A 27,038-nucleotide genomic window follows, 5' to 3' on the forward strand; every position below is an offset into this window, starting at 1 on the left:
CGGCTTCATCTTGGCATGTGCCCTGTAGATTTTGCTCAATGCATTTGGACGTGTCCAAACATAGAAGCCTAGAATTTTGTGGGTTAACAACAACAAAACCCACAAAACCATAAATAAGATTGGACTGTGTTGTTTTGCAATTTCCTTTTTCCCCTCTTAACGTTTTGGAGATGTTCCATGTAGGTGAAAACAGACCTACCTCATTCTTTTCATTGTGAAATATTGTGCAGCATAGATATATTGTATATTTAACATTTCCTGTATTGATGGACTTTTAAGTCATTTCCAGTGTTTACTTTTTTTTTTTTTGAGATGAAGTCTCCCCTCTGTCACCCAGGCTGGAGTGCAGTGGCTCAATCTCGGCTCACTGCAACCTCTGCTTCCCAGGTTCAAGCGATTCTCCTGCCTCAGCCTCCTGAGTAGCTGGGATTACAGGGGCACGCCACCACGCCTGGCAAAATTTTTACTAGAGATGGAGTTTCGTCATTTTGGCCCAGCTGGTGCGAACTCCTGATCTCAGGTTATCTGCCTGCCTTGGCCTCCCAAAGTGCTGGGATTACAGGCATGAGCTACTAAGCCTGGTCCCAGTGTTTACATTCTTGTACGTACAAACATTCTTGCACATTTCACTTTTTTTTTTTTTTGATACGGAGTCTTGCTTTGTCACCCGGGCTGGAGTGCAGTGGCGTGATCTTGGCTCACTGCAGCCTTCGCCTCCTGGGTTCAAGTGATGCTTCTGCCTCAGCCTCCTGAGTAGCTGGGATTACAGGTGCCCGCCACCATGCCTGGCTAATTTTTGTGTTTTTAGTAGAGATGGGTTTTTGCTATGTTGGCCAGGCTGGTCTCAAACTTCTGACCTCAGGTGATCCGCCCACCTCAGCCTCCCAAAGTGCTGGCATTAGAGGTATGAGCCACTGTGCCCGGCTGCACATGCCACTTTGAACACACATATGAGTATTTCATTTGGATACCTAGAAAGCCCCTATTTTCTGCACACTTGTATTGGATTATACTTATTTATTACCAGTTTCTTTTTTTTTTTTTTTTTGAGACGGAGTCTCGTTCTGTCGCCCAGGCTGGAGTGCAGTGGCTTGATCTTGGCTCATTGCAGCCTCCGCCTCCTGACTTCAAGCAATTCTTCTGCCTCAGCCTCCTGAGAAACTGGGATTACAGGCATGCGCCACCACACCCGGCTAATTTTTGTATTTTTAGTAGAGACGGGGCTACACCGTGTTGGTCAGGCTGGTCTTGAACACCTGACCTCGTGATCCACCCGCCTCGGCCTCCCAAAGTGCTGGGATTACAGGTGTGAACCACCGCGCCTGGCCTATTACCAGTTTCTATGATCTTGTTAGAATAAAAATTTCAGCTCTTTCGGACAGGAAATCGTGAATGATTCACATTAGTAACATAATCAGATATGTTGCAATGATGCTATTTAATGCTGTGTCTTCTGTTACTTAGTAACCGTTTTACATCGAGTGAGTAATCATGTCTCTACCTTTTTTGATAGGAATGGTTATGTATCACTGTTCTCCACCCATTTCACCTTGACCTTTAGATATAAAACAGGAGAGTCTGGGGCCTTGGAGGGCCTCAGGGGAGTGACCTCCCCATTCCCTTCCTTATCCTCTGTTTTCTCGAGTGACTTCAAGGAGTTCTTTGGTGCCATAGCCTGCCCTTCTGCCACATCCTTTCCTGCCACATAGTGGTCATGTCCTGGAATGACGAGATGACAATGCCAATCATTCAGTCCCAAGCTGTACGGTACACTGGCCTTTGGATTCCTCCTTTGATCAGCTCAGAACACTTTAGCAGTTGTCGGTTTTTGTTTTTTTTTTTTTTGAGACGGAGTCATGTTCTGTCGCTCAGGCTGGAGTGCAGTGGCGAGATCTCGGCTCACTGCAAACTCCGCCTCCCGGGTTCACGCCGTTCTCCTGCCTCAGCCTCCCAAGTAGTTGGGACTACAGGCGCCCGCCACCATGCCCGGCTAATTTTTTGTATTTTTGGTAGAGATGGGGTTTCACCATGTTAGCCAGGATGGTCTCGATCTCCTGACCTCATGATCCACCCGCCTCGGCCTCCCAAAGTGCTGGGATTACAGGCGTGAGTCACTGTACCCGGCCTATTACTGTTAATTCTAAAGCACTCTAGTTTTGGCTATGAATTACAACAGGACACTGTGAGGTAATCTACATATTTAACTGAAAGCCATGCTTTCTATAGGATAACTTCTTACCTTGAATATACTGGCAACTTTGGCTTGGATTTTTTTCCTTCTTTCATATTTCCTAATATATGCTATGAAACATGAATGGATGGTTTAGCATTTAGAGTATGGGTTTATGAACCAGGTGGTCTGAGTTCAAATCTCAGCTCTGCCACTTGCTTTTTTTTGCTGGGAGTGGGTCTCACTCTGTCACCCACGCTAAAGTGCAGTGGTGTGATCACAGCTCACTGTAGCCTCAACTTCCTTGAGATCAGGTGATTATCCCACCTCAGCCTCCTGAGTAACTGGGACCATAGGCATGTACCACCATGCCTGGCTACTTTTTTTTTTGTTTGTTTGAGACAGAGTTTTATTCTTGTTGCCCAGGCTGGAGTACAATGGCTCGATCTTGGCTCACTGTAACCTCTGCCTTCCAAGTTCAAGTGATTCTCCTGCCTCAGCCTCCTGAGTAGCTGAGATTACAGGTGCCTGCCACCACGCCCTGCTAATTTTTGTATTTTAGTAGAGATGGGGTTTCACCATGTTGGTCAGGCTGGTCTTGAACTCCTGACTTCAGGTGATCCACCCACCTCGGCCTCCTAAAGTTCTGGGATTATAGGCGTGAACCACCGCGCCTGGTGGTCCTAGCTAATTTTTGAATTCTTTGTAGAGACAAGGTTTCACCATGTTGCCCAGGCTGATTTTGAACTCCTGGGCTCAAGCCATTTGCCTACCTTGGCCTCTCAAAGTGCTGGAATTACAGGTGTGAGCCACTGTGCCCGGCCAGCTCTGGCTCTTTCTAGCTATACCATCTAGGGCCAAGTTATTTAAGCTCTCTGTACTTCAGTTTCTTCTTGTGTAAAACGGGGTAGTAGTAGCACTTGTCTCCGGAGTTGATGTAAGGAGTTGACATGAGGGTAGAAATCATTTGGCATGTGGTAAGTGCTGATGTGTTTGCCATTATTATTTAATCTTTGTTTCTAAATTAAAAAAAAAAAAATTCCTTCCTTCTGTAGTTATTTGGACTTATTCTGAGTTTCATTTTATAACTAGAAACTGAACAATTGAAATAAAAAGAAGAGTCATCACGTGCTGAATTTCTCGACCAAACTTTTCTGGGAAAGACAGGGTTGTTTTTGTAAAATAATTTATATCTGATTATTATTAGAATTTAAAAAATTTGTGGAGGAAGACGAATCAGTGGGATGGGATTAATCTATGTGTAGTTTTTAAGAACCTTGGAAATTTTCATGCCATCGATTGTTAGAGAAATGCAAATATCATTCGGTTGAAAGACTATTGCACCATTCATTTATTCACCACTCATTCATTCATTCACCACTCATTTATTTATTCACTGCTCATTCATTCATTTATTCACTACCCATTCATTCATGTAGTCACCACTCATTCATTCATTTATTCACCACTCATTCAGTCTTTCATCACTCATCATTCATCTCTCCAAGCCACAAACATTTCCAGAATGCCTGGGACTGCTAGGCTTTCAGAGAAAAAGACAAATAATTTATTGTCTCAGAGTCTAGAAAACTCTAATGAAGAATTTGCTTATTACTTATGAGGAGGAAAAATTTAAGTGGCCCCAACAGTCCTCCTGAAAGCTCGGAACAGGGAAGATAGTTCACCTGTAAGAAGGAAGGATGAACAAGAAATTTCGCCAATTTGGCCCGGCAACGTGGGTCACACCTGTAATCCTACCACTGTGGGAGGCTAAGACGGGAGAGGATCGCTTGGGCCCAGGAGTTCAAGACCAGCCTGGTCAACATAGTGGGACCTCCATCTTTAAAAAAAAAAAAAGAGGCCGGGCACAGTGGCTCATGCCTGTAATGCTAGCACTTTGGGAGGCCAATGTGGGTGGATAACCTGAGGTCAGGAGTTTGAGACCAGACTGGCCAAGATAGTGAAACCTCATCTCTACTAAAAATAAACTTAGCCACACACTTAGCCGATGTGGTGGCACATGCCTGTAATCCCAGGTACTCGGGAGGCTGAGGCAGGAGAACTGCTTGAATCTGGGAGGCCAGGTTGCAGTGAGCCGAGATTGTGCCACTGCACTCCAGCCTAGGCGACAGAGTGAGACTCTGTCAAAAAAAAAAAAAAAGAAAAGAAAGAAAGAAAACAGGCCAAGCATGGTGGCTCACATCTGTAATCCCACTTTGCAAGGCTGAGGTGGGTGAATCACCTGAGGTCAGGAGTTTGAGACCAGCCTGGCCAACATGTTTGAGACCAGCCTGGCCAACATGGTGAAACCCTGTCTCTACTAAAAATACAAAAAATTAGCTGGGTGTGGTGGCACGCACCTGTAATCCCAGATACTTGGGAGTCTGAGGCAGGAGAATCGCTTGAACCTGGGAGGTTGGAGGTTGCGGTGAGCTGAGATCTGGCCACTGCACTCCAGCCTAGGCTGCAGAGTGAGACTCTGTCTCAAAAAAAAAAAAAAAAAAAAAAAAAAAAGGACAGGCGCGGTGGCTCATGCCTGTAATCCCAGCACTTTGGGAGACCAAGGTGGGCGGATCACCTGAGGTCGAGAGTTCGAGACCAGCCTGACTAACATGGAGAAACTCCATCTCTACTAAAAATACAAAATAAACCAGGTGTGATAGTGCATGTCTGTAATCCCAGCTACTCGGGAGGCTGAGGCAGGAGAACCGCTTGAACCCAGGAGGCAGAGGTGGGGGTGAGCTGAGATCGCGCCATTGCACGCCAGCCTGGACAAGAGCGAGACTCTGTCTCAAAAAAAAAAAAAAAAGAAAAGAAAAGAAAGAAAAAAAGAAAGAAGAAAAGAAAAGAAAACATTAGAAAGAAAATAAAAAAGAAATTTAATCGGTTTGAAATTGAAGGTCCTGACTCAATCCTTTCATGTAACCTTTGGGTTACTATCCCCTGGGGAAGAGTAATTTCCTTTTCCTTTCCTTTTTTTTGGGGGGCAGAACGGAGTCTTGCTCTGTCACCCAGGCTGGAGTGCAGTGGTGCCATCTTGACTCACTGCAACCTCCACCTCCCGGGTTCAAGCGATTCTCCTGCCTCAACCTCCTGAGTAGCTAGGACTACAGGCACCCAGCACCATGCCCAGCTAATTTTTGTATTTTTAGTAGAGATGGGTTTCACCATATTGGCCAGGCTGGTCTTGATCTCCTAATCTTGTGATCTGTCCACCTCGGCCTCCCATAGTGCTGGGTTTACAGGCATGAGCCACCGCATCCAGCCTCCTTTTTCTTTCTTTTCTTTTCTTTTCCTTTTTCTTTTTTCTGAGACAGGGTCTCATTCTGTCGCCCTGGCTGGAGTGTAGTGGTGCGATCATGGCTCACTGTAGCCTCGACCTCCTGGGCTCAGGCAATCCTCCTGCCTCAGCCTCCTGAATAGCTGGTACTACAGTTGTGTGCCACCGCACCTGGCTAATTTTTGTTTATTTTTGATTTTTTGTAGAGGTGGGGGTCTCACTATATTGCCCAGGCAGGTGTGGAACTTCCGGGCTCAGGTGATTCTCTCACCTCAGCCTCTCAAAGTGCTGGGATTACAGGTGTGAGCCACTGTGTTCTGCTGGGAAGAGTAATTTCTTGGGATGGTGTTAGGCTTGGGCAAACACATGAAAAGAGTAACCTGTTGAAACCACTGATGGCAACCACAGTTCTCCACGAACTGGTTTCCGTGTTGCTACAGACGGAATCCTGCCATTGGTCAGGGAATCCCATGGCCAGGTGGGCTCTCCTTCTTGATGGGAACACTCTCCTTCCCCACAGAGGGTAGCGACCTCGGATTGGAGATCTACCCTGTAAGGCGTCAGGAACTCTGAGTGGAGCTGAGTCTAGTGATTGGAACCCCTGCCCCGCAGTATCCAGCTTAATGCTGACCGAGAAAAGATACCCAGGGGGCGGTAACCGTGCATGCTCTGGTCCCACCACAAAACCCTCCTTTCTTATACATTGTTCCTCGGTGTTCAGTTGTACCTTATCTCTCTCCTTCTGTCCTCGCAAAGCCCTTGAGGAGAATGACTGGGTCTGGTGGGTGGATGAACCCAAGATAGCATTGTCCCCTTTGTGTGAGATTCCCGGCGCTTTCACAAAGGGCTGTCCCTCAGCTTAGGCCAGTTGTCTTCTGAAGATTCTCTGTTATCATCTCTACAGCTAGAAATTCCAGGCAAGGCTGGGGCTTGGGCTGGGCTAGGATGTGTTGGGGGTGGGTGGTGGTAAACATGGGGTCTCTGGTATTTTATACACCCATAGTAGGCATTTGAAAAGTGCTCATTGATTGGATGATTCGATGAGTGACCTGGTGATAATCTTTATCCTTGTTAGAACACACCACAGCCATCAGCACTGGAATGCAAAGACCAGAACAAACAGAAGGAAGCCAGCAGCCAAGCCGGGGCAGTTTCAATCTCCACCCCAAATGCAGGTGAGAGAAGTGATGGGGACTGAAAGACAGATGACCTTAATTATGATAATGATACCCTTTATCACAGATGGGCATGCCTGCCTGGGCTGTGGAAGCCACACCTGGAAGGATATGGCTCAGGACCCCAGGAGCCCAGCCCCTCTTTCTCCTGGGCCTGGAAATTCAAATCCTAGTCTTCTTTCAGCTTTGTGAGAAGCCCATAGGAAATGCACTTACTGCGGAAGGATTACGTACTCCTTCAGAAGGAATCTCAAGGGTTTCTTCATAGGGAGGGCTACTGTGGAATATCCACATGCTTTTAAGACAGTACCTATTAAACCCAGAAGCCAGGGTGGGGCAGAAACCAAAGACTTAGAATTAAAGGGTTGGAATATACTTCTAGTGGAAGATCTACCAGAGTTTAGAAAAAGTCTTTTTGATCCTCTAAAGGAAATGCTTTTTCAGGCCTCCTAGGAGGGAGATGCCCACATGGAGAGTGAGCCGGAGGGGAAGAAGTGAGCGACTATGGGGTATGGAAATCCTGGGTCATAGGGAGTTACGTAGGGGGGTCATTGGCTCAATTTGGGCCATAGCCATGTTTCTGGCCTGCACAAAAACTAAACTGTTTTTTGGAGGTAATTGCAAACATTTAAGAATCAGGAGACTGGCCGGGCATGGTGGCACATACCTGTAATCCAGCTCTTTGGGAGGCCGAGGCAGGCAGATCACTTGAGGTCGGGAGTTCGAGACCAGCCTAGCCAACGTAGTGAAACCCTGTCTCTACTAGAAATACAAAAATTAGCTGGGCATGATGGCAGGCACCTGTAATCCCAGCTACTCAGGAGGCTGAGGCAGGATAATCGCTTGAACCTGGGAGACGGAGGTTGCCGTCAGTCGAGATTGCGCCACTGCACTCTACCCTGGGCGAAAGAGTGAGATACCGTCTCAGAAAAACAAAACAAAACAAAACAATAAATGAAAATATGGAATGTGTGGCCTCTCAACATTTTGTCATGTTCACTGAGCCTGCATTCCCACATGGCAATGTCAGCTGGAGAGGACTGACTGCCCTGTCACTGGGCAAAGGGAGCTCCGCTTCCTTCCATCCACTCCTGTGGACCCTCCTTCCATCATCTGAGCCCCATTTTCTCTTCTCACCTCTTCCCTGCCCAGTATTCCACCCATAGCCTGGGGTGAATGTCCCTTCAGCAAATAAACAGGCACATACTCCACTTCCTTTACAGAAAGCCTCCCAGCCTGGTACGGTGGCTCATGCCTGTAATCTCAGCACTTTGGGAGGCTGAGGTGGGCAGATCACAAGGTCAGGAGTTCGAGACCAGCCTGGCCAATATGGTGAAACCCTGTCTGTACAAAAAATACAAAATTAGCCGGGCGTGGTGGCGCATGCCTCTAATCCTAGCTACTCGGGAGGCTGAGGCAGAAGAATCGCTTAAACCTGGGAGGCAGAGGTTGCAGTGAGCTGAGATCGAGCCACTGCACTCCAGCCTGGGTGACAGAGCGAGACTCCGTCTCAAAAAAAGAAGGAAAACCTCCCTCAAGTCCGAACCCCTCTTGCTGTGGTGCTATTCTTTGAGAGCCAACTGGAAAGTGTTGCGTGTTCCATTCCTGTCACCTCTTCCTCATCTTCCCTTCACTCCAGTCCCCCTGTTCCCTGTCCCCAGGCTTCCAATACTGGCTGCCACTCAATACTGCTCTTGCTGACTCCACTTCATTGATAGGAGTGCCCAGGGAACTCTCTGGACACTCAGTGCTGTGCCCTCTCCTTCCTTGAAACACCCTGCCCCCTCTGCTTGGTGATATCTCCTTCGTGTTGACGTCTGTTTGGTTAGGATGACTTTGCCCTCCCTTCCTAGGCCCTTTATGGGCTCCCCTTTTCCCATAACCTCAAAAGCGGCAGAATTTCCCAAGGACCTGTCATGGGTTTTTGTTTTTCTCACTTGGGACTCTCTCTCCGGGTAGCCTCTTGGGGCTCTGTGGCTCTCAGGCCTGCTTCTCTTCCGAGCTCCAGGGCTGCACATCTGGGCTCCCCTCCACCTCCCCTCTCCCTGTCTCTCCATCCCCCTCCCCACCGTCTCTGGTCAGTCTCTGGCCCACACCAGTCACCCACCTTCTTAACATTTCCAATGTTTTTGGTTTGTATTACTTGCTACAGTCGCCTCCTAAATGTCTGCCTATCTTAGGTCTTTTCCTCCATGGATAGAGTGAGCTTAAATAGTGGTTAGTTTAAAATAAAAGAATCAAATCATGTTACTCCCCTCCTTGAAATTCTTCAGTAGCTGCTTGTGGCTCTCGGGGCAAAGTTCTCATCCTTAGCTCAGCACCCAAGGCTGCCGTGGCCCAGTCCTCAGCTCAGCCCCCACCACTTCCCATGTGGGCTTTTCACTCCAGCCACAGCCTAGTGCTGGTCCCCACATCCATGATGCTGGTCCATGCTCCTATGTCTTTTTTTTTGAGATGGAGTCTCACTCTGTCACCCAGGCTGCAATGCAGTGGCACGATATCAACTCACTACAATCCCCACCTCCTGGGTTCAAGCAATTCTCCTGCCTCAGCCTCCCGAGTAGTTGGGATTACAGGCATGTGCCACCATGCCCAGCTAATTTTTTTGTATTTTTAGTAGAGATGAGGTTTCACCATATTGGCCAGGCTGGTCTTGAACTCCTGACCTTGTGATCTGCCTGCCTCGGCCTTCCAAAGTGCTGGGATTACAGGCATGAGCCACTGCGCCGGGCCGCTCCTGTGTCTTTATTGTGCTCTTCCACACCCCTTTGTCCCCTGTCTTCCTGGGCCTTTGAATCACCAATCCAGGCCCATCTGAGCCTCCAAGTCTGGGCTCAGGGCCCCTTCTCTGTGCTCTCCCATGGTGCCCAGGCATCCCTGTTTTGGCTCCCATGGTGCTGGGCCTCCACTAGACTTCACACTCAGAAGGGCCCAGGAGGATCTCCAGCACAGTCTGTCTGGAATATAAACTAGACAGATGGGCTGGGCACTGTGGCTCATGCCTATAATCCCAGCACTTTGGGAGGCCGAGGCGGGTGGATCACCTGAGGCCAGGAGTTCAAGACCAGCCTGAGCAACATAGCAAAACTGTCTCTACCGAAAATACAAAAAAAAAAAAAAAAAAAAATTAGCTGGGCATGGTGGGCACCTGTAATCCCAGCTAATCGGGAGGCTGAGGCAGGAGAATTGCCTGAACCCAAGGGATGGAGGCTGCAGCGAACTGAGATTGCGCCATTGTACTCCAGCCTGGGCAATATGAGCGAAACTCCATCTCAAAAAAAAAAAAAAGAAAAAAGCTAGACAGATGATGGCAAGCACCGCTGGCTGGCTTCCCAGCGCTTACATGGTGGCCATTTCTCTCTTGCTCTTTGGGGATTGGGTTCTGGTGTTTGTGTTGCCAAATGCAGCACTTTTTTCTTATACACTTTACTTCAACATTGATTAAATTAAATGTCTCGGGATTTCAAGGGAATTGGGATTTGACCCCTTTTCTCAAAGGACTTGTACGCTGAGTACATGATGACTGTTCATTCCATGAACGTTTATTTACTGAGCACCTTTGCAGAGCCAGGCAGGGAGGGTGGCAGAATTAAAGCAGCCAGTCACAGGGAACTTAGAGGAACTTCCATGGCTTTTCATCTTCTCATGCCTTGGTTTAAAGTACCGGAGAAAGATTATAGTTCTCCTTGCCAGAGACGCCTCTTTCCCCTGATCATGGATGTTTCCTTAGAAACCAACTTGCATGTCCCCCACTTTCGTGGACTTTGAAGCTGGAGTCTTGTGTAAACATTACTTCATGGGCATGTGAGAAACAGGCCTTTCCTGCCCCCGCCGTGAGCCTCCAGCTTTCTCTAAGTCGACTTCTCAAGGGGATACTGCCGTTTCTTTTAATATCCAAAAACCCGTTTGAACATTACATGGTTTTCTCACGGTAACACTTCAGTCAGCTGCTTACAGGGTCATTTTGGTAAATAAGCAGAAAATCAGAGAAGTGTTGCTGGACTTGGAGACAAGTCTGCGCAGTTCAGAGCAGCAGAGCTTTTGAATCAAGACATCATGGGAGGCTGAGGCGAGTGAATCACTTGAACCCGGGAAGGGTAGGTTGCAGTGAGCCAAGATCGGAGACTTAAAAATAAAAAAGGGCAGGGCACAGTGGCTCACGCCTGTAATCCCAGCACTTTGGGAGGCTGAGGCGGGCAGATCACCTGAGGTCAGGAGTTCGAGACCAGCCTGACCAACATGGAGAAACCCCGTCTCTACTAAAAATACAAAATTAGCCAGGCATGGTGGCGCATGCCTGTAATCCCAGCTACTCAGGAGGCTGAGGCAGGAGAATCGTTTGAACCTGGGAGGCGGAGGTTGCAGTGAGCCAAGATCGCGCCATTACACTCCAGCCTGGGCAACAAGAGTGAAACTCGGTCTCCAAAAAAAAAAAAAAAAAGACATTTATGCTGTGTCCTAAACGTTCAAGGAGATTTTGTGGGGTGAGGTGCTGGAGAGTTGAAGCTACAAATGGAAACCTATAAACTCATGGTGTTGGGCGTCATACAGTCCTGCCTTGAGTCACGTACCCTCGTGGTTAGCTCAGCTCGGAAACTGGACTGCCTGGGTTCAAATCCTGTCTCTGCTACTCTACCTTGGGGCATGTTCCAGTTTTTCCTTCATCTGTGAGATTAGGATGATAACATCCCTTAGATGGTGGTTGTGAAGATTAAGTGAGTTAGTACCTGCGCAGTGCTTATAGTGGTGCCTGACATACAGTAAGTGCTTAATAAACGTTAGCGGTTGTTTGCCCCTTTATCAGCTTCACACTGGACTGGTCATCTAGGCTGTCACCAGACGTCCCGCACCACTGGTGATCCACAATGTTTCTGTTCCGTTGTTTCAAACCCCTTAGCTCATTTTGCTTCTCTGGACATCTTATTTCAGTCCTCTCCTCTTTCACGATGTTCTTTGGTCTGGAATAGGCTTGTGTGGAATCTGCCGCTCCTCACTCAGTGAACCCTTCTCCCCATGCTGAAGCCCTCTTGGTGGGATGGGGGAAGAGATTCCTGTACCCACAGCTAATCATGGGAAAACTCTAGGGTAATTTTTCATTTGCGCTTGTGTTTATAAATCTCTGAAACCTTATAGGACCCTTGCCAGTGGACCAATCTGTGAGTTCTCCATCTAGTTAAAGAAAAAGAAAAAAACTGGTGGTAAAATAGACATGACATAAAATTGACCATTTTAACCATTTTTAGGTGTACAGCTCAGTGGTCTAGAGTACATTCACATCACTGTGCAACCATCTCCACTGTGCAGCTCCAGAACTTTTCATCTTTCCTAATTGAAACACTGTAGCCATTCAATACTAACTCTCCAGCCCCTGGCAACCACCGTGCTTCTTTCTTTCCCTCCCTCCCTCCCTCCCTCCCTTCCTTCCTTCCCTCCCTCCCTCTCTTCCTTCCTTCCTTCCTCCCTCCCTACCTCCCTCCTTCCCTCCCTTCCTACCTCCCTCCTTCCCTCCCTTCCTTCCCTCCCTCCCTCCCTCCCTTCCCTCCCCCTCCCTCCCTCCCTCCCTCCCTCCCTCCCTCCCTCCCTCCCTCCCTCTCTTCCTTCCTTCCTTCCTTCCTTCCTTCCTTCCTTCCTTCCTTCCTTCCTTCCTTCCTTCCTTCCCTCCCTTCCTCCCTCCCTCCTTCCTTCCTTTTTTTTTTTGACGTAGTTTCGGAGTTTCACTCTTGTTGCCCAGGCTGGAGTGCAGTGGGGCAATCTTGGCTCACTGCAGCCTCTGCCTCCCAGGTTTAAGCGATTCTCCTGCCTCAGCTTCCCAAAGTAGCTGGGATTACAGGCAGGCGCCACCATGCCCAGCTAATTTTGTATTTTTAGTAGACACGGGGTTTCTCCATGTTGGTCAGGCTGGTCTCAAACTCCTGACCTTGTGATCCACCCACCTCGGCCTCCCAAAGTTCTGGGATTACAGGCATAAGCCACCGTACCTAGCTGCTACTTTCTGACTGTATGAATTTGACTACTCTAGGTACCTCATGTAAGTGGAATTACACAGTATTTGTCCTTTTGTGTCTGGCTTACTTCACTTTCACTTACGTTATATCGTGTGTCAGAATTTCATCTCATTTCTTCTTTTTTTTTTTGAGACAAATTATTGCATTGTCGCCTAGGCTGGAGAGCAGTGGTGCAATCTTGGCTCACTGCAACCTCCACCTCCTGGGTTCAAGTGATTCCCCTGCCTCAGCCTCCTGAGTAGTTGGGACTGCAGGCGTGTGTCACCATGCCTCGCTAATTTTTTTGTTATTTTTAGCAGAGATGAGGGTTTCACCATGTTGGCCAGGCTGGTCTCTAACTCCTGACCTCAGGTGGTCCACCCGCCTCGCCTCCCAAAATGCTGAGATTATAGGCATGAGCCACTGCTCCCGGCCTTCTCTTATTCTTTTTTCTTTTTTTTTTGAGACGGAGTCTTGCTCTGTTGCCTGGGCTGGAGTGCAGTGGTGCAATCTCAGCTCACTGTAACCTCTGCCTCCCGGGTTTGAGCGATTCTCCTGCCGCAGCCTCCCAAGTAGCTGGGACTACAGGCGTCTGCCACCATGTCCAGTTAATTTTTTGTATTTTTAGTAGAGACAGGGTTTCACTGTGTTAGCCAGAATGGTCTCGATATCCTGACCTTGTGATCCACCTGCTTCAGCCTCCCAAAGTGCTGGGATTACAGGCGTGAGCCACCGCGCCCGGCCTCCTCTTATTCTTTTACATCAGATAGTCGCACCATTAGCAATTCCTATCAGGTCCCTCTTCTGTGTCCTTAATCTAGCCACTTCTCCTCATCTCCACTGCCACTGCCCTGATCTAAGCCACCGCATGTCTCATCTGGATTACAGTCATTGTTTCCTAACTTGTCTTCCTGTTTTTGCCTTAGATTCTTTTTGTCTCTTAGCACAGCAACAAGATTGATCCTTTTCGTTTTTGAGACAGGGTCTCACTCTGTCACCCAGGCTGGAGTATAGTGGTGGGATTACAGCTCGCTGCAGCCTCAGACTCCTGGGCGCAAGCGCTCAGGAGTACAGGCACGCACCACCATGCATGACTAATTTTTAAAATTATTAGTAATGAGGCAGGGTCTCACTATGGTGCCCAGACTGATCTTGAATTCCTGGGCTCAAGTGGTCCTCCCACCTTGGCCTCTCAAAGTGCTGGGATTACAGATGTGAACCACCGCTCCCAGCCAATTAATCTTTTTGAAACCTAAGTCAAAGGCCAGGTGCGGTGGCTCACGCCTGTAATCCCAGCACTTTGGGAGGCCGAGGCAGGCAGATCACCTGAGGTCGGGAGTTTGAGACCAGCTTGACCAACATGGTGAAACCCCGTCTCTACTAAACATACAAAATTAGCTGGGCGTGGTGGCGCATGCCTGAATCCCAGTTACTCAGGAGGCTGAGACAGGAGAATCACTTGAACCTGGGAGGCGGAGGTTGCGGTGAGCTGAGATCGCGCCATTGCACTCTAATCTGGGCAACAAGAGCGAAACTCTGTCTCAAAAAAAAAAAAAAAAAAGGAAAAAGAAACCTAAGTCAAGCATTGCCATGCCTCACTCATGACCTTCCATGGCTCCCATCTCACTTGGAAGCTTAAGTGCTTGTGGTGGTGTCGAGGCTTCCATACCACCTGGCCCTCACTGCCCTTCTGACCCCATCTTTTCCTCCCTCATGGAGCTCTGGCCACAAGGGCCTCCTTGCTGTTCCTTGATCTGGCAGCCAAGCTTCCATGCCAGGGAATACAAAAAGTATTTGCTGTGAACTATGCCTGGAATGTTCTTCCCCTTGACAAACTTTTCCCCTTATAATGTCACCTCACGAGAGATCTTCTCTGACATCTTACGTAAAGTAGCAAGCCCTCCTTCCCCTGATCTAGGGCCTTACTTTTGTTATTTATTTATTTATTTAGAGACAGGGTCTTGCTCTGTCACCCAGGCTGTAGTGTGGTGGCATGATCATAGCTCACTGCAGCTTCCAACTCCTGGGCTCAAGTGATCCTCCTGCCTCAGCCTCCAGAGTAGCTAAGACTACCGGTGTGCACTACCATGAGCTCCCAATTAAATTTTTTTTTTTTTTTTGGTACAGATGGGGTTTCATTATGTTTTTCAGACTGGTCTTGAACTCCTAGTCTCAAGTGATCCTCCTGCCTCAGACTTCCAAAGCATTGGGATTATAGGTGTGAGCCGTTTCACCCAGCCATCCCTTCTTTTGAACACTGCTTTATGTACGCCCTTGCTTGATCTAAGTAGAGAGTATTGTGTAAATCATTTTGGCACAGGACAGAATTTCAGAACCGGATGATTTGTTAGTGATCCTCTGTTTCCACCAATTCTCTTCACATTAAAGCTGAAGGAATGGGGGCCCGAAAAGGCTGAGTGACCCCTGACTCCCATATCATCCTGAGCTCTGAACTGATTGATTCATGAGCCACAGCATTCTTCTGGTAAGGCAGAAGGCCTGCAGCCCACCCTACCCCGATGCTATTGCCGTATAGTGGCCCTTGGGCCCTGGGCCTTCGGGTCTCCTGTCGCTTGGGTGCTGTTCATTTCCAGGAGGAACACGTGCTGGTGGAGTTTCCCACCTCTGACCCGGTCACTCTCCAGGCAGCGCTTCTTGGTGTGAAACCATGTCGTTCAAATGATTGTCCTTTTGGTGTTCAAATGACCATCCTATGGACATTTTTGTGTCTTTGTGCCCCTGATAGTTTGCCCTATCTTTTTCCTCCTAGGCCTCTTAGGGGTTAAACGATACCAGGAGGAAGCAGGGCCAGTTCTCCTGCTCATTCTGCACATTATGAATGAGGAATATTTTACATTCATGAATAAGCGATTGTTATTGATGCTCTGATTACGGATAAAATATTCCTGTTCCTCTTGGCTACACGTGAAATTGCAGGGAGCAGTACAAGATGCACTTGAGAGGTGTGGTCTCTGCCGTGCTAGCTGGAGACATTCTGGGGAAAAGAGCACGAGGGAGGGATGGCACGCTCAGGTAACAGTAAGCACTCGCCCTCTGAGGTGCTTTCTATGTGTTGGGTATGGCGTAAATGCTTTGTGTGATGTCATTCATTTCATCCTCATAGTAGCTCTCTGGAGTAGGTGCAGTTATATCCCCATTTGGCAGTGGAGGAATCTGAGGCACAGAAGGATTAAGTAATTTGCCCAAAGTCGTGGAGAGATGGAAGGGCAAAGCCAGGATTTGAACCCAGGCGGGCTCCAGAGTCCTTTCTGTTAAATACCACATTTTTTTTTTTTTTTTGAGACAATCTCGCTCTGTCACTCAGGCTGGAGTACAGTGCGATCTCAGCTCACTACCACCTTTGTCACCTGGGCTCAAATGATTCTCCTGCCTCAGCTTCCCGAGTGGCTGGAACTACAGGCATGCACCACCACGCCCGAATAAATTTTGTATTTTTAAATAGAGATGGGGTTTCGCCATGTTGGCCAGGATGGTCTTGAACTCCTGGCCTCAAGTGGGCAATATGCCTTGGGCTCCCAAAGTGCTGGGATTACAGATGTGAGCCACTGCGCCCGGCCTAAATACTACATCTTGATGAAGGTTTCATGGAGGAAGTGAGACATGAGCTGGGCCTTGAAGGAGAGCCCCCACATGTAGACAACATGAGTGAGGGGCCAGGGATGGAGAGAGCGTGGCTGACCCAGCAGGGAAGAGAGACAGACCTCATCTGACACAGGGCATGCATTGGGGAATGGTGGGGGAGACGGGGCAAGAGGGTGGAGACCGATTGTAAAACGTCTTAACATCAAGGCAGAGGGTTGAAGAACTCAGACTTTAAGAGTATTGAAGAGCCGGGAGCGGTGCTCACGTCTATAGTCCCAGCACTTTGGGAGGCCAAGGCGGGCGGATCACGAGGTCAGGAGATCGAGACCATGGTGAAACCCATCTCTACTAAAAATACAAAAAATTAGTCTAGCACGGTGGTGAGCGCCTGTAGTCCCAGCTCCTCGGGAGGCTGAGGCAGGAGAGGCAGGAGAATGGCATGAACCCAGGAGGCAGAGCTTGCAGTGAGCCGAGATCGCACCACTGCACTCCAGCCTGGGTGAAAGAGTGAGACTCCGTCTCAAAATAAATAAATAAATAATTAAATAAATAAAAAGTAAAGAGTATTGAAGGGTGACTTGCTAGAGACTGAGGTCTAGGGAGGTTTTTGGGTAGCAATGGTAGGTTTGAGGGTGGGAGGTATGGAGGCAGGAAAGAGACCCTGAGGGTCCAGCCAAAGATGGTGCAAGGGAAATGAAAGAAAGGGGAAACCCAAGGCTAGGCGCGGTGGCTCACGCCTGAAATCCCAGCACTTTGGGAGGCCGAGGTGGGTGGAACACCTGAGGTCAGGAGATCAGGACCAGCCTGGCCAACATGGCGAAACCCTGTCTCTACTAAAAAATACAAAAATTAGCCAGGTGTGGTCGTGGGCACCTGTAAACCCAGCTACTTGGGAGGTTGAGACACGAGAACTGCTTGAACCTGGGAGGCGGAGGTTGCAGTGAGCCGAGATTGTGCCACTGCACTCTAGCCTGGGCCACAAGCATGAAACTCTGTCTCAAAAAAAAAAAAAAAAAAAAAAAAAAAGAAAGAAAAAAAAAAAAGAAGGGGGAAACCCATAGCACCTTCCTTCTCATCCAAGTCACCTTCTGGAGAGGGATCCGCCCAGGAGCTACAGGAGGGCCTCGGGTTTCATCTGTTACTCACAGGAGGCAGCCTCCGGGCTTTTGCAGGAAGGTCGAGGACATTATTTACTGAAGTCTGTTTTCCCGTGGATGGCTGTCCCTGCCCAGGCAACGAGCATTTCTTCACGCTGCACATTCCAACTTGGTCAGACCAGAAGGCAGCAAATCCAGGATTTTTTTTTTTTTTTTAACTTCACGCAGAATTCCTTGCATAGCAGAGAGCTCAGGCAGGAAGGCCCTGTTTGGGGACAGAGGTCAGGGCTTCCGAGTCCAGGACCACTGAGAAAGAGTCAGGCCTTTCTTTTTTTTCTTTCTTTCTTCTTCTTCTTCTTTTTTTTTTTTTTGAGATAGCATCTTGCTCTGTCGCCCAGGCTAGAGTATAGTGGCGTGATCTTGGCTCGCTGAAACCTCTGCCCCCCGGGATGAAGCGATTCTCCTGCCTCAACCTCCCGAGTTGCTGGGATTACAGGCGCCCGCCAATGTGCCTGGCTAATTTTTGTATTTTTAGTAGAGACGGGGTTTCACCATCTTGGCCAGGCTGGTCTTGAACTCCTGACCTTGTGATCCACCCGCCTTGGCCTCCCAAAGTGCTGGGACTACAGGCGTGAGCCACCATGCCCGGCAGAGTCAGGCCTTTCTCTGTTAATCACAGGTTTGCCTGATTGGCCTCTGAATACATGTACCTGGAGTGAACTCTGTCACAACCAGAAATTTAATTTAACCCTTGAGCTTTGTTTCCTCCCACCCCTAAAGTATCAACTGCTAAAGGGATTTAGAAAGGATCCGAGGCAAGATTGGCAGGGCTGAGGGTTCTGTGGCTCTCACTGTCCAGGACAGCTGGCCACTGGGTCCAGCCTGCTCCCAGCAGCGGGCACATGCAGGGGAGCAGGGCCCTGACCTTCCTGGCAGGAAGCAAGGTCTGGGTGAGGCTTCCCAAGCTCTGCCTGCTACCCTCCTGCTTGAAATCAGGGGTGAGGGGTGTGAGGCCCTCCTATAAACCCGGCAGAACCCAGCCAGAAGGCGCACTGGGACCTTATCTCCCTCCCCTCTGGATTCCAGCTCCCCGGAATGGGCCAAGCTTGCCTTAACTTTTTATTGAAGTGAAAAACAGTCAAGATATGAATACTCCCTAAAGTCACTTTGGAATACTTTCAAGAACAGTTTCACAGTTAAACAGGCAAAAGGACAAGATTGCATGCAGGACTGGATCACCCACTTGGAGAGCCGGTTCTGGAAAGAAAGCTTTGATTTCATGCCTTATCTGTTTCATGCATCGTAGAAGAAGGGAATGGAAGGCATTTGGTTGGGGAGATGGAGGCCTGCTGCTTGTATGGGGTATTCCCCTCTGCATGGTGACAGGTTCTTAGGGAAACATCTTGACAGAAGGCTTATGAGCAGTCTGGCAAACTTCCCACCCTCCTTGTACCCAGGATAAAAATGTTGGCCTGACAAAAATGTTTAGGTAATTTTCTAGTATTTTTACCACTTCACAGACCCCAACTACCCAAGTAATGGCTCTCTTAAAAAAAAAAAAAAAAGAAAAGAAAAGCTGGGCATGGTGGCTCACGCCTGTAATCTCAGTACTTTGGGAGGCTGAGGTGGGCGGATCACCTGAGGTTGGGAGTTCAAGACCAGCCTGACCAATGTGGAGAAACCTTGTCTCCATTAAAAATACAAAATTAGCTGGGGGTGGTGGCTCATGCCTGTAATCCCAGCTACTTTGGGAGGCTGAGGCAGGAAAATCACTTGAACCTGGGAGGCAGAGGTTGCAGTGAGCTGAGATCGTGCCATTGCACTCCAGCCTGGGCAACAAGAGCAAAACTCCGTCTCAAAAAAAAAAAAAAAAAAATAATAATAATAAAATAAGTAAAGCAAAGCTCTTAAAAAATTTGTCCTACTATCTTATTACAATAAGTGCTGAAGTTGACAGACTCTGTCATCTTTACTGTGTCAATGTGAGTGAAAAGAAATTGGCCGGGCGCGGTGGCTCAAGCCTGTAATCCCAGCACTTTGGGAGGCCGAGACGGGCGGATCACGAGGTCAGGAGATCGAGACCATCCTGGTTAACATGGTGAAACCCCGTCTCTACTTAAAAAAAAAAAAATACAAAAAACTAGCCGGGCGAGGTGGCGGATGCCTGTAGTCCCAGCTACTCGGGAGGCTGAGGCAGGAGAATGGCGTGAACCCGGGAGGTGGAGCTTGCAGTGAGCTGAGATCCGGCCACTGCACTCCAGCCTGGGTGACAGCGCGAGACTCCGTCTCAAAAAAAAAAAAAAAAAAAAAAAAAAAGAAATTAGCTGGGAGCAGTGGCAGGCGCCTATAGTCCCAGCTACTCAGGAGGCTGAGGCAGGAGAATCACTTGAACCCAGGAGGCGGAGGTTGTAGTGAGCTGAGATTGCACCACTGTGCTCCAGTTTGGGCAACAGAGCCAGACTCTGTATCAAAAACAAACAAACAAAAAAACTAAAACAAACATTAGTGAAACGGTGTCACCAAAGGCCTAGGAGGGATTTTTTTTTAAATGGTGTATTAATGGTGTACATTTTCCTTTTTTGCTGTTTTCTTTTCTCTCTCTCTCTCTTTTTTTTTTTTTGAGGCAGGGTCTCACCCTGTCACCCAGGCTGGAGTGCAGTGGTGTGATCACGGCTCACTGCAGCCTCCATCTCCTGGGTTCAAGCGATCCTCCCACCTCAGTCTCCTGAGTAGCTGGGACCACAGGTGTGTGCCACCATGCCCAGCTAATTTTTGTCGTTGTTGTTGCAGAGATGAGGTCTTGCCCTGTTGCCTAGGTTGGTCAGGAACTCCTGGGCTCAAGCAATCTCCACCTCCAAGCCTCAACCTTGGCCTCCCAAAGTGCTGGGATTACAGAATTGAGCCGCCGGCGCCCGGCCCGCTTTCCTCTTTTCTAGGCATTGCTAGGGGCGATAATTTGGGAGAAGTAAAGGACAGAAAAAAAATCAAAGAAGAGGCATTCTTGTATCAGTGCTCTCCTGAATTTGTTGGGGAGCCCTGGGTGAGCCCTGTCAGGGGCTGGAGGGTCCAGTCTCAGTGTGAAAAGACCTCAGGGGCTCAGCCCCAGCTCTGGGACCTGGCTGAGAAGAAAAGCGAATGTGTGCTGACCAGACCTGACCAGACCTGCTCGGTGAGGCTGCGGGTGGTGGTGAGAGGCCATTCCAAGAAACCACCTGGAATAGTGGGGGAGGAGATGGGAGGTCAGGGGCTCTGCTCTTCAGACAGCACCGAGTCCTGCCGAGAGGAATTCCTGGGAGGATTTTGAGTCCACCTGACTTCCCTTTGCTCTTGGTGTACAGGTCCCAGGCCTCACCACCCTGGCCTTCTTTCGCTTCCTCAAATGTCCCAGAGGCCTCTGTACCTGTGCGCATGCTATTCCTTGGCCAGGAAAGCCCCCCATCCCCTAAGCCAATTATCTTCCCGGTTTCTGCACAACCGTCACCACCTCTGGAAAGCCTTGGCCCAGGGCTTGGCCAGGATTCCCCGCTTTATATAACTTTTTTTTTTTGAGACGGAGTTTCACTCTTTTGCCTAGGCTGGAGTGCAATGGCACGATCTCAGCTCACTATAACCTCTGCCTCCCGGGTTCAAGTGATTCTCCAGCCTCAGCTTCCCAAGTAGCTGGGACTATAGCCTCTGGCCAAAATGCCCAGTGAATTTTTGTATTTTTAGTATAGATGGGGTTTCACCATGTTGGCCAGGCTGGTCTCGAACTCCTGACCTGTGATCTGCCTGCCTCGGCCTCCCAAAGTGCTGGGATTACAGGTGTGAGCCACGGCGCCTGGCCTATAATTTTATTTTAGGTTTGGGGGTGCACGAGAATGTTTGTTACATAGCTACACTCATGTCACGGGGTTTGTTGTACAGGTTATTTCATCACCAGGAATTAAGTCCAGTACCCAATAGTTATCTTTTCTGCTTCTCTCTCTCCTCCCACCTTCCACCCTCAAGTATTAGTGCAAAAATAATTGCGGCTTCAGACCATGCATCTGAAATCATTATAACTAGGCTCAAACACATCTTTATTAACCAAAATAGGAACCATTACAAACATTTTTGCTAACGAGAAATAAGGTTTTTCATTCCTGTAGTATATAAATCCATGCTTCGGGATTCGACGAACTTTTAGAAAGCATTTTCTGGGCCAGGTGCGGTGGCTCAGGCCTGTAATCCCAGCACTTTGGGAGGCCGAGGCGGGTGGATCACAAGGTCAGGAGATCAAGACCATCCTGGCTAACACGGTGAAACCCCATCTCTACTAAAAATACAAAAAAACTAGCCGGGCAAGGTGGCGGGAGCCTGTAGTCCCAGCTACTCGGGAGGCTGAGGCAGGAGAATGGCGTGAACCCGGGAGGCGGAGCTTGTAGTGAGCCGAGATTGGGCCACTGCACTCCAGCCTGGGCGACAGAGCAAGGCTCTGTCTCAAAAAAAAAAAAAAAAAAAAAAAAGGAAGCATTTTCTTCATCCTGCTGGTTGTGGAAGCGTTTTCCCTAGCAAAAAGCTGTGGAGATGCCTGAAGAAGTAGTAGTCGGTTGGCGAAAGGTCAGGTGAATATGGCGGAGGAGGCAAAAAACTTCGTAGTACAATTCGTTGAACTTTTGAAGTGTTGTGCGACATGCGGTCAGGCGTTGCCGTGGAGAAGAATGGGCACTTTCTGTTGACCAATGCCGGCTGCAGGCATTGCAGTTTTTGGTGCATCTCATCAGTTTGCTGAACATATTTCTTAAATGTAGTGGTTTTGCCAGGATTCAGAAAGCTGTAGCGGATCACCACCAGTGACCATGACCTTCTTTTGGTACAAGCTTGGCTTTGGGAAGTGCTTTGGAGCTGCTTCTTGGTCCAGCCACTGGTCATCACCAGTTGTTGTATAAAATCCACTTTTTGTCTCACGTCACAACCTGATCGAGAAATGGTTCATTGTTGTTGTGTAGAATAAGAGAAGACATTTCAAAATGATGTTTTGTTTTGTTTTTTAATTTTTGCTCAGCTCATGAGGCACCCACTTATCAAGCTTTTTCACCTTTCCAGTTTGCTTCAAATGCTGAACATCCGTCCAATGTCCATGTTGAGTTCTTCGGGAATTTCTCGTGTAGTTTTAAGAGGGTCGGTTTTGATTATTTCTCTCAATTGGTCATTGTCAACTTCTAATGACTGGCGCCACTGCGCTCGTTGTCTTCAAGGCTCTTGTCTCCTTTGCAAAACTCTATTTTGAGATGGAGTCTTGCTCTGTCTCCCAGGCAGGGTGGAGAGCAGTGGCACAATCTCGGCTCATTACAACCTCTGCCTGCCAGGTTCAAGTGATTCTCCTGCCTCAGTCTCCCACGTAGCTGGAATTACAACCGTGCACCACCATGCCCAGCTAATTTTTGTATTTTTAGTAGAGATGGGGGTTTCACCATGTTGGAAGGGCTGGTCTCGAACTCCTGACCTCAGGTGATCTGGCTGCCTCAGCCTCCGGCGAGAACTACTTGAACCACCACTGCACTGTATGTTCCTGGGCCGAACGCACTGATGTTGCCAGTTGTCTCTGCTGCTTTACAACCCATTTTGAACTCGAATAAGAAAATACCTTGGGGCCGGGCGCGGTGGCTCACGCCTGTAATCCCAGCACTTTGGGAGGCTGAAGCGGGCAGATCACAAGGTCAGGAGATTGAGATCATCCTGGTTAACATGGTGAAATCCCGTCTCTACTAAAAATGTAAAAAATTAGCTGGGCGTGGTGGCAGGTGCCTGTAGTCCCAGTTACTTGGGAGACTGAGGCAGGAGAATGGCATGAACCCGGGAGGTGGAGCTTGCACTGAACCGAGATTGCGCCACTGTGCTCCAGCCTGGGTGACAAGGCAAGACTCCGTCTCTTGAAAAAAAAAAAAAAAAAAAAAAGAACATAGCTTGAATTTGCTTTTGGTCTAACATAATTTCCATAGTCTAAAATAAACATAAAATAAACAGCAAGTAATAAGTCATTAGCAAAAAAACTGAAGGAGAGAAATGTGCCTTCAAATGATACATAGCCGGGTGTGGTGACTCATGCCTGTAATCCCAGCACTTTGGGAGACTGAGGCAGGTGGATCACCTGAGGTCAGGAGCTTGAGACCAGCCTGGGCAACATGGTGAAACCTCGTCTGTACTAAAAATACAAAAATCAGCCGGGTGTGATGGCAGGTGCCTGTAATACCAGCTACTTGGGAGGCTGAGGCAGGAGAATCACCTGAGCCCAGAAGGCAGAGTTTTCAGTGAGCTGAGATCGCGCCACTGTACTCCAGCCTGGGTGACAGAGTGAGACTCCGTCTAAAAAAAAAAAAAATATGTATAACATAACCACATTTATTTAAGAATATATTCCAATATCAAACACAGATTTCAACAATGCAAACTGCAGTTACTTTTGCACCAACCTAATAGACCCCAGCGTCCGTTGCTTCCTTGTTTGTGTTTATGAGTGTGCATCATTTAGCTTCCACTTATAAATGAGAACATGCCATATTTGGTATTCTGTTCCTGTGTTAGTTTGCTGAGGATAAGGGCCTCCAGCTCCATCCACATTCCCGCAAAAGACAGGATCTCGCTCATTTTGATGGCTGCAGGGGTCTCCCCGCCTTTTTTTTTTGGAGACAGAGTCTTGCTCTGTTGCCCAGGCTGGAGTGCAATGGCGTGATCTCGGCTCACTGCAACCTCTGACTCCTGGGTTCGAGCAATTCTCCTGTTTCAGCCTCCTGAGTAGCTGGGACTACAGGCGCCTGCCACCATGCCTGGCTGATTTTTGTATTTTTAGTAGAGACAGGGTTTCACCTTGTTGGTCAGGCTGGTCTTGAACTCCTGACCTCAGGTGATCTGCCCACCTCGGCCTCCCAAAATGTTGGGATTACGGGGATGAGCCACCGTGCCCGGCCCACGGTCCCCTTTTAAGTGCTCTGATGACCCTCTGCACCTTGCCTCTGTTGCTGTCCCTGCCCATGCAGTGGCTTCTCCTGGGTCACTCTTCTTCACCAGCCTCTGAGGTCAAGATCCTCCCTACCTGTTGTCAGGTGTTCCTTTCCAGCAGGTAGCTTTCAGAGGCCTGAAGGTGGGAGAAGGAAGACCCCCCGACTGTCTGCAAGCACTGGGATGTTGGGACATTGTTTGCTCACTCTCATATTTCCAGGACCCCGCATGGGGTGCTCAGTGGACGTCCATGAACTGACTAAACGTCCAGCTCACTTTTGTCAAGCAGCTGTCACTCCCCGGCTCTTTATATTCGTTATCTCATGTGACTCTCACAAGATCCTTGTGAGGAAGGTGTCGTGTCCATTTGCAGGTGGGGGAATTGAGGCTGTGTAGTTTTGGCAATTTGGCTGAGCTTACACAGGTAAGAAGCAGCAGCACTTCTCAGTTCTTCCACTTAAGCTGTATAAGAATCACTGAGGAGCTGGTTAAAGATATAAGTTTCTGAGGGCTAAGTCTGGTGGCTCACGCCTGAAATCCCAGCACTTTAGGAGGCGGAGGGCAGATCATGAGGTCAGGAGTTGAGGACCAGCCTGACTAACATGGTGAAACCCTGTCTCTACTAAATACACAAAAATTAGCTGGGCGTGGTGGTGCACACCTGTAATCCCAGCTACTCAGGAGGCTGAGGCATGGGAATCACTTGAACCTGGGAGGTGGAGGTTGCAGTGAGTCAAGATTGTGCCACTGCACAGCCTGGGCAACAGAGTGAGACTCCATCTCAAAAAAAAAAAAAAAAAAAAAAGATGTAGGTTTCTGGGCCCCACTTCCAAGATTTCTGATTTTGTCATTGCATTTCTAACTTTTAAATTATTTTATTTATAAATTATTACTATTATTTTGATTGACATATTTGATATATGTATACAATGTGCAGTGATTAAATCAAGCTAATTAACATGTCTGTCACCTCACTTACCTATTTTTTTTTTTTTTTTAAGATAGGGTCTCACTCTGTCATCCAGGCTGGAGTGTAGTGGTGTGATCATGGCTCACTGCAGCCTCAACCTCCAAGCCTCCAGTGATCCTCCCACCCTAGCCTCCCGAGTAGCTGAGACTACAGGCACACACCACATGCCCAGCTAATTTTGTTTATTTTTTTGTAGAGGTGGGTGTCTCACCATGTTGTCCAGGCTGGTCTGGAACTCCTGGGCTCAAGCAGTCCTCTAGCCTCAGCCTCCCAAAGTGCTGGGATTATAGGCGTGAGCCACCGAGCCTGGTTCCAATCATTGTTTTATATAGCTCTTTTTTTTTTTTTTTTTTTTTTGAGATGGAGTCTTGACCTTTCACCCAGGCTGCAGTACAGTGGCGCAATCTTGGCTCACTGCAACCTCTGCCTCCTGGGTTCAAGCGATTCTCCTCCCTCAGCCTCTCAAGTAGCTGGGATTACAGGTGCCCGCCACCATGCCCGGCTAATTATTTTGTATCTTTGGTAGAGACAGGGTTTCACCATGTTGACCAGGCTGGTCTCGAACTCCTGATCTTGTGATCCACCCACCTCGGCCTCCCAAAGTGTTGGGATTACAGACGTGAGCCACCGCGCCTGGCCTTTTTTTTTTTTTTTTTTTTTTTTTTTTTTTGAGATGGAGTCTTGCTCTGTTTCCCAGGGTGGAGTACAGTGGTGTGAACTTGGCTCACTGCAACCTCCAAGTGATTGGAGGTTCAAGCGATTTTTGTGCCTCAGCCTCCTGAGTAGCTGGGTTACAGGCATGCACCACTGTGCCGGCTAATTTTTGTATTTTTAGTAGAGATGGGTTTTCACTATGTTGGCCAGGCTGGTCTTGACCTCCTGACCTCAAGCGATCCACCCGTCTTCGCCTCTCGAAGTGCTGGGATTACAGGCAAGAGTCACCGCACCCAGCCCTACTTTGTTTCTGTGAATATGACTACTGCAGGTACCTCAGATAAGTGGAGTTACATAGCATTTGTCCTTTTGTGTCTGGCTTATTTCACTGTCATGGTATTCTAAGCAAAGGGCCCTGGTAGTTCTCATGTAGGAGTCTGGACCATTCTTTGAGAATTTACAGGAGAGGATGGTGGCAGGGGGTGGGGGCTGTGCTGTCCTGGCACAGGCTTTGAGGGTTGACTTCAGAGGGATGGCGGGGGCTGGATGAGTCAGTGAGTGTGGGCTGAGAGGCGGGAGGGAGGAGGTTTGGGTAAGGGTGAGAGTGGGGCCCTGGGATTGGGTGACTGGTTTCCGGCAGGCATTGCTGAGGGCTGGGGTGTTGACCGAGGCCTAAGTACTCAGAGTGGAAGGACAGTCATGAGGACTGGCCCGTGCAGGGAGGGTCTGTGAGCCATGGGTCAGAGGGGAGGGCAAGGAGCTGAAAAAGGAAGGCCAGCGGTGGGGAGGGGCTGGGTCAGGTGGGTGTCTGGCTGTGCAGTCTACAGGGGGGTGAGAGCCGCAGTGGTCAATCCAAGTAGAGGCAGCGGCCGGGCCCACTCTAGGTCCAGGGGCAGGTGGTGTAATGGCGGGAAGTCAGTGCAGGCGAGGAGGCCAGAGATTTGGGAAAGGGGGCCTGTGGGCACAGAGAAGGACTGATCTGGAGCCAACCCTCTGCCTCAACAAGGGGGCTGTGCGTGCTTCTTCCTGAGGAAGCCCAGGTCGTGGGCAGCTTCCTGGCTCCGAGGAGAGATGACCCAGCCCCTGGGGCGAGTGGTCATAGCAGCCCTCAAATCACCCAGGGATGGGCCTTCCTCCATCTCTCC

The 27,038-nt window shown here is 48.8% G+C and overlaps 2 protein-coding genes across 4 annotated transcripts in view; one reads left to right on the forward strand and one right to left on the reverse strand.

The window, feature by feature from the left end:
* The window catches only part of GNG3 (G protein subunit gamma 3), a 440,061-nt gene that overhangs the window by 212,463 nt on the left and 200,560 nt on the right, over nt 1-27,038 (reverse strand). Inside the window, exon 1 of one of the 3 annotated variants that reach the window (XM_050757057.1) lies at nt 24,565-24,570. The exons of 1 other annotated variant lie outside the window; for it this stretch is intronic. The gene's annotated coding sequence lies outside the window, so the exon portion shown is untranslated. Of the gene's footprint in view, nt 1-18,675; nt 18,681-24,564; nt 24,571-27,038 lie in introns of those variants that run through there. One more of the 3 variants, XM_050757054.1, reaches the window with a different exon arrangement.
* AHNAK (AHNAK nucleoprotein) overlaps nt 1-27,038 on the forward strand; it is a 113,772-nt gene that overhangs the window by 48,121 nt on the left and 38,613 nt on the right. Inside the window, exon 5 of the mRNA XM_050756866.1 lies at nt 6,526-6,625. Coding sequence (XP_050612823.1) covers nt 6,526-6,625 — 100 coding nt within the window. The remainder of the gene's footprint in view (nt 1-6,525; nt 6,626-27,038) is intronic.

Source organism: Macaca thibetana, chromosome 14, assembly GCF_024542745.1.
Source record: "Macaca thibetana thibetana isolate TM-01 chromosome 14, ASM2454274v1, whole genome shotgun sequence".
Taxonomy (NCBI): Eukaryota; Metazoa; Chordata; class Mammalia; order Primates; family Cercopithecidae; genus Macaca; species Macaca thibetana.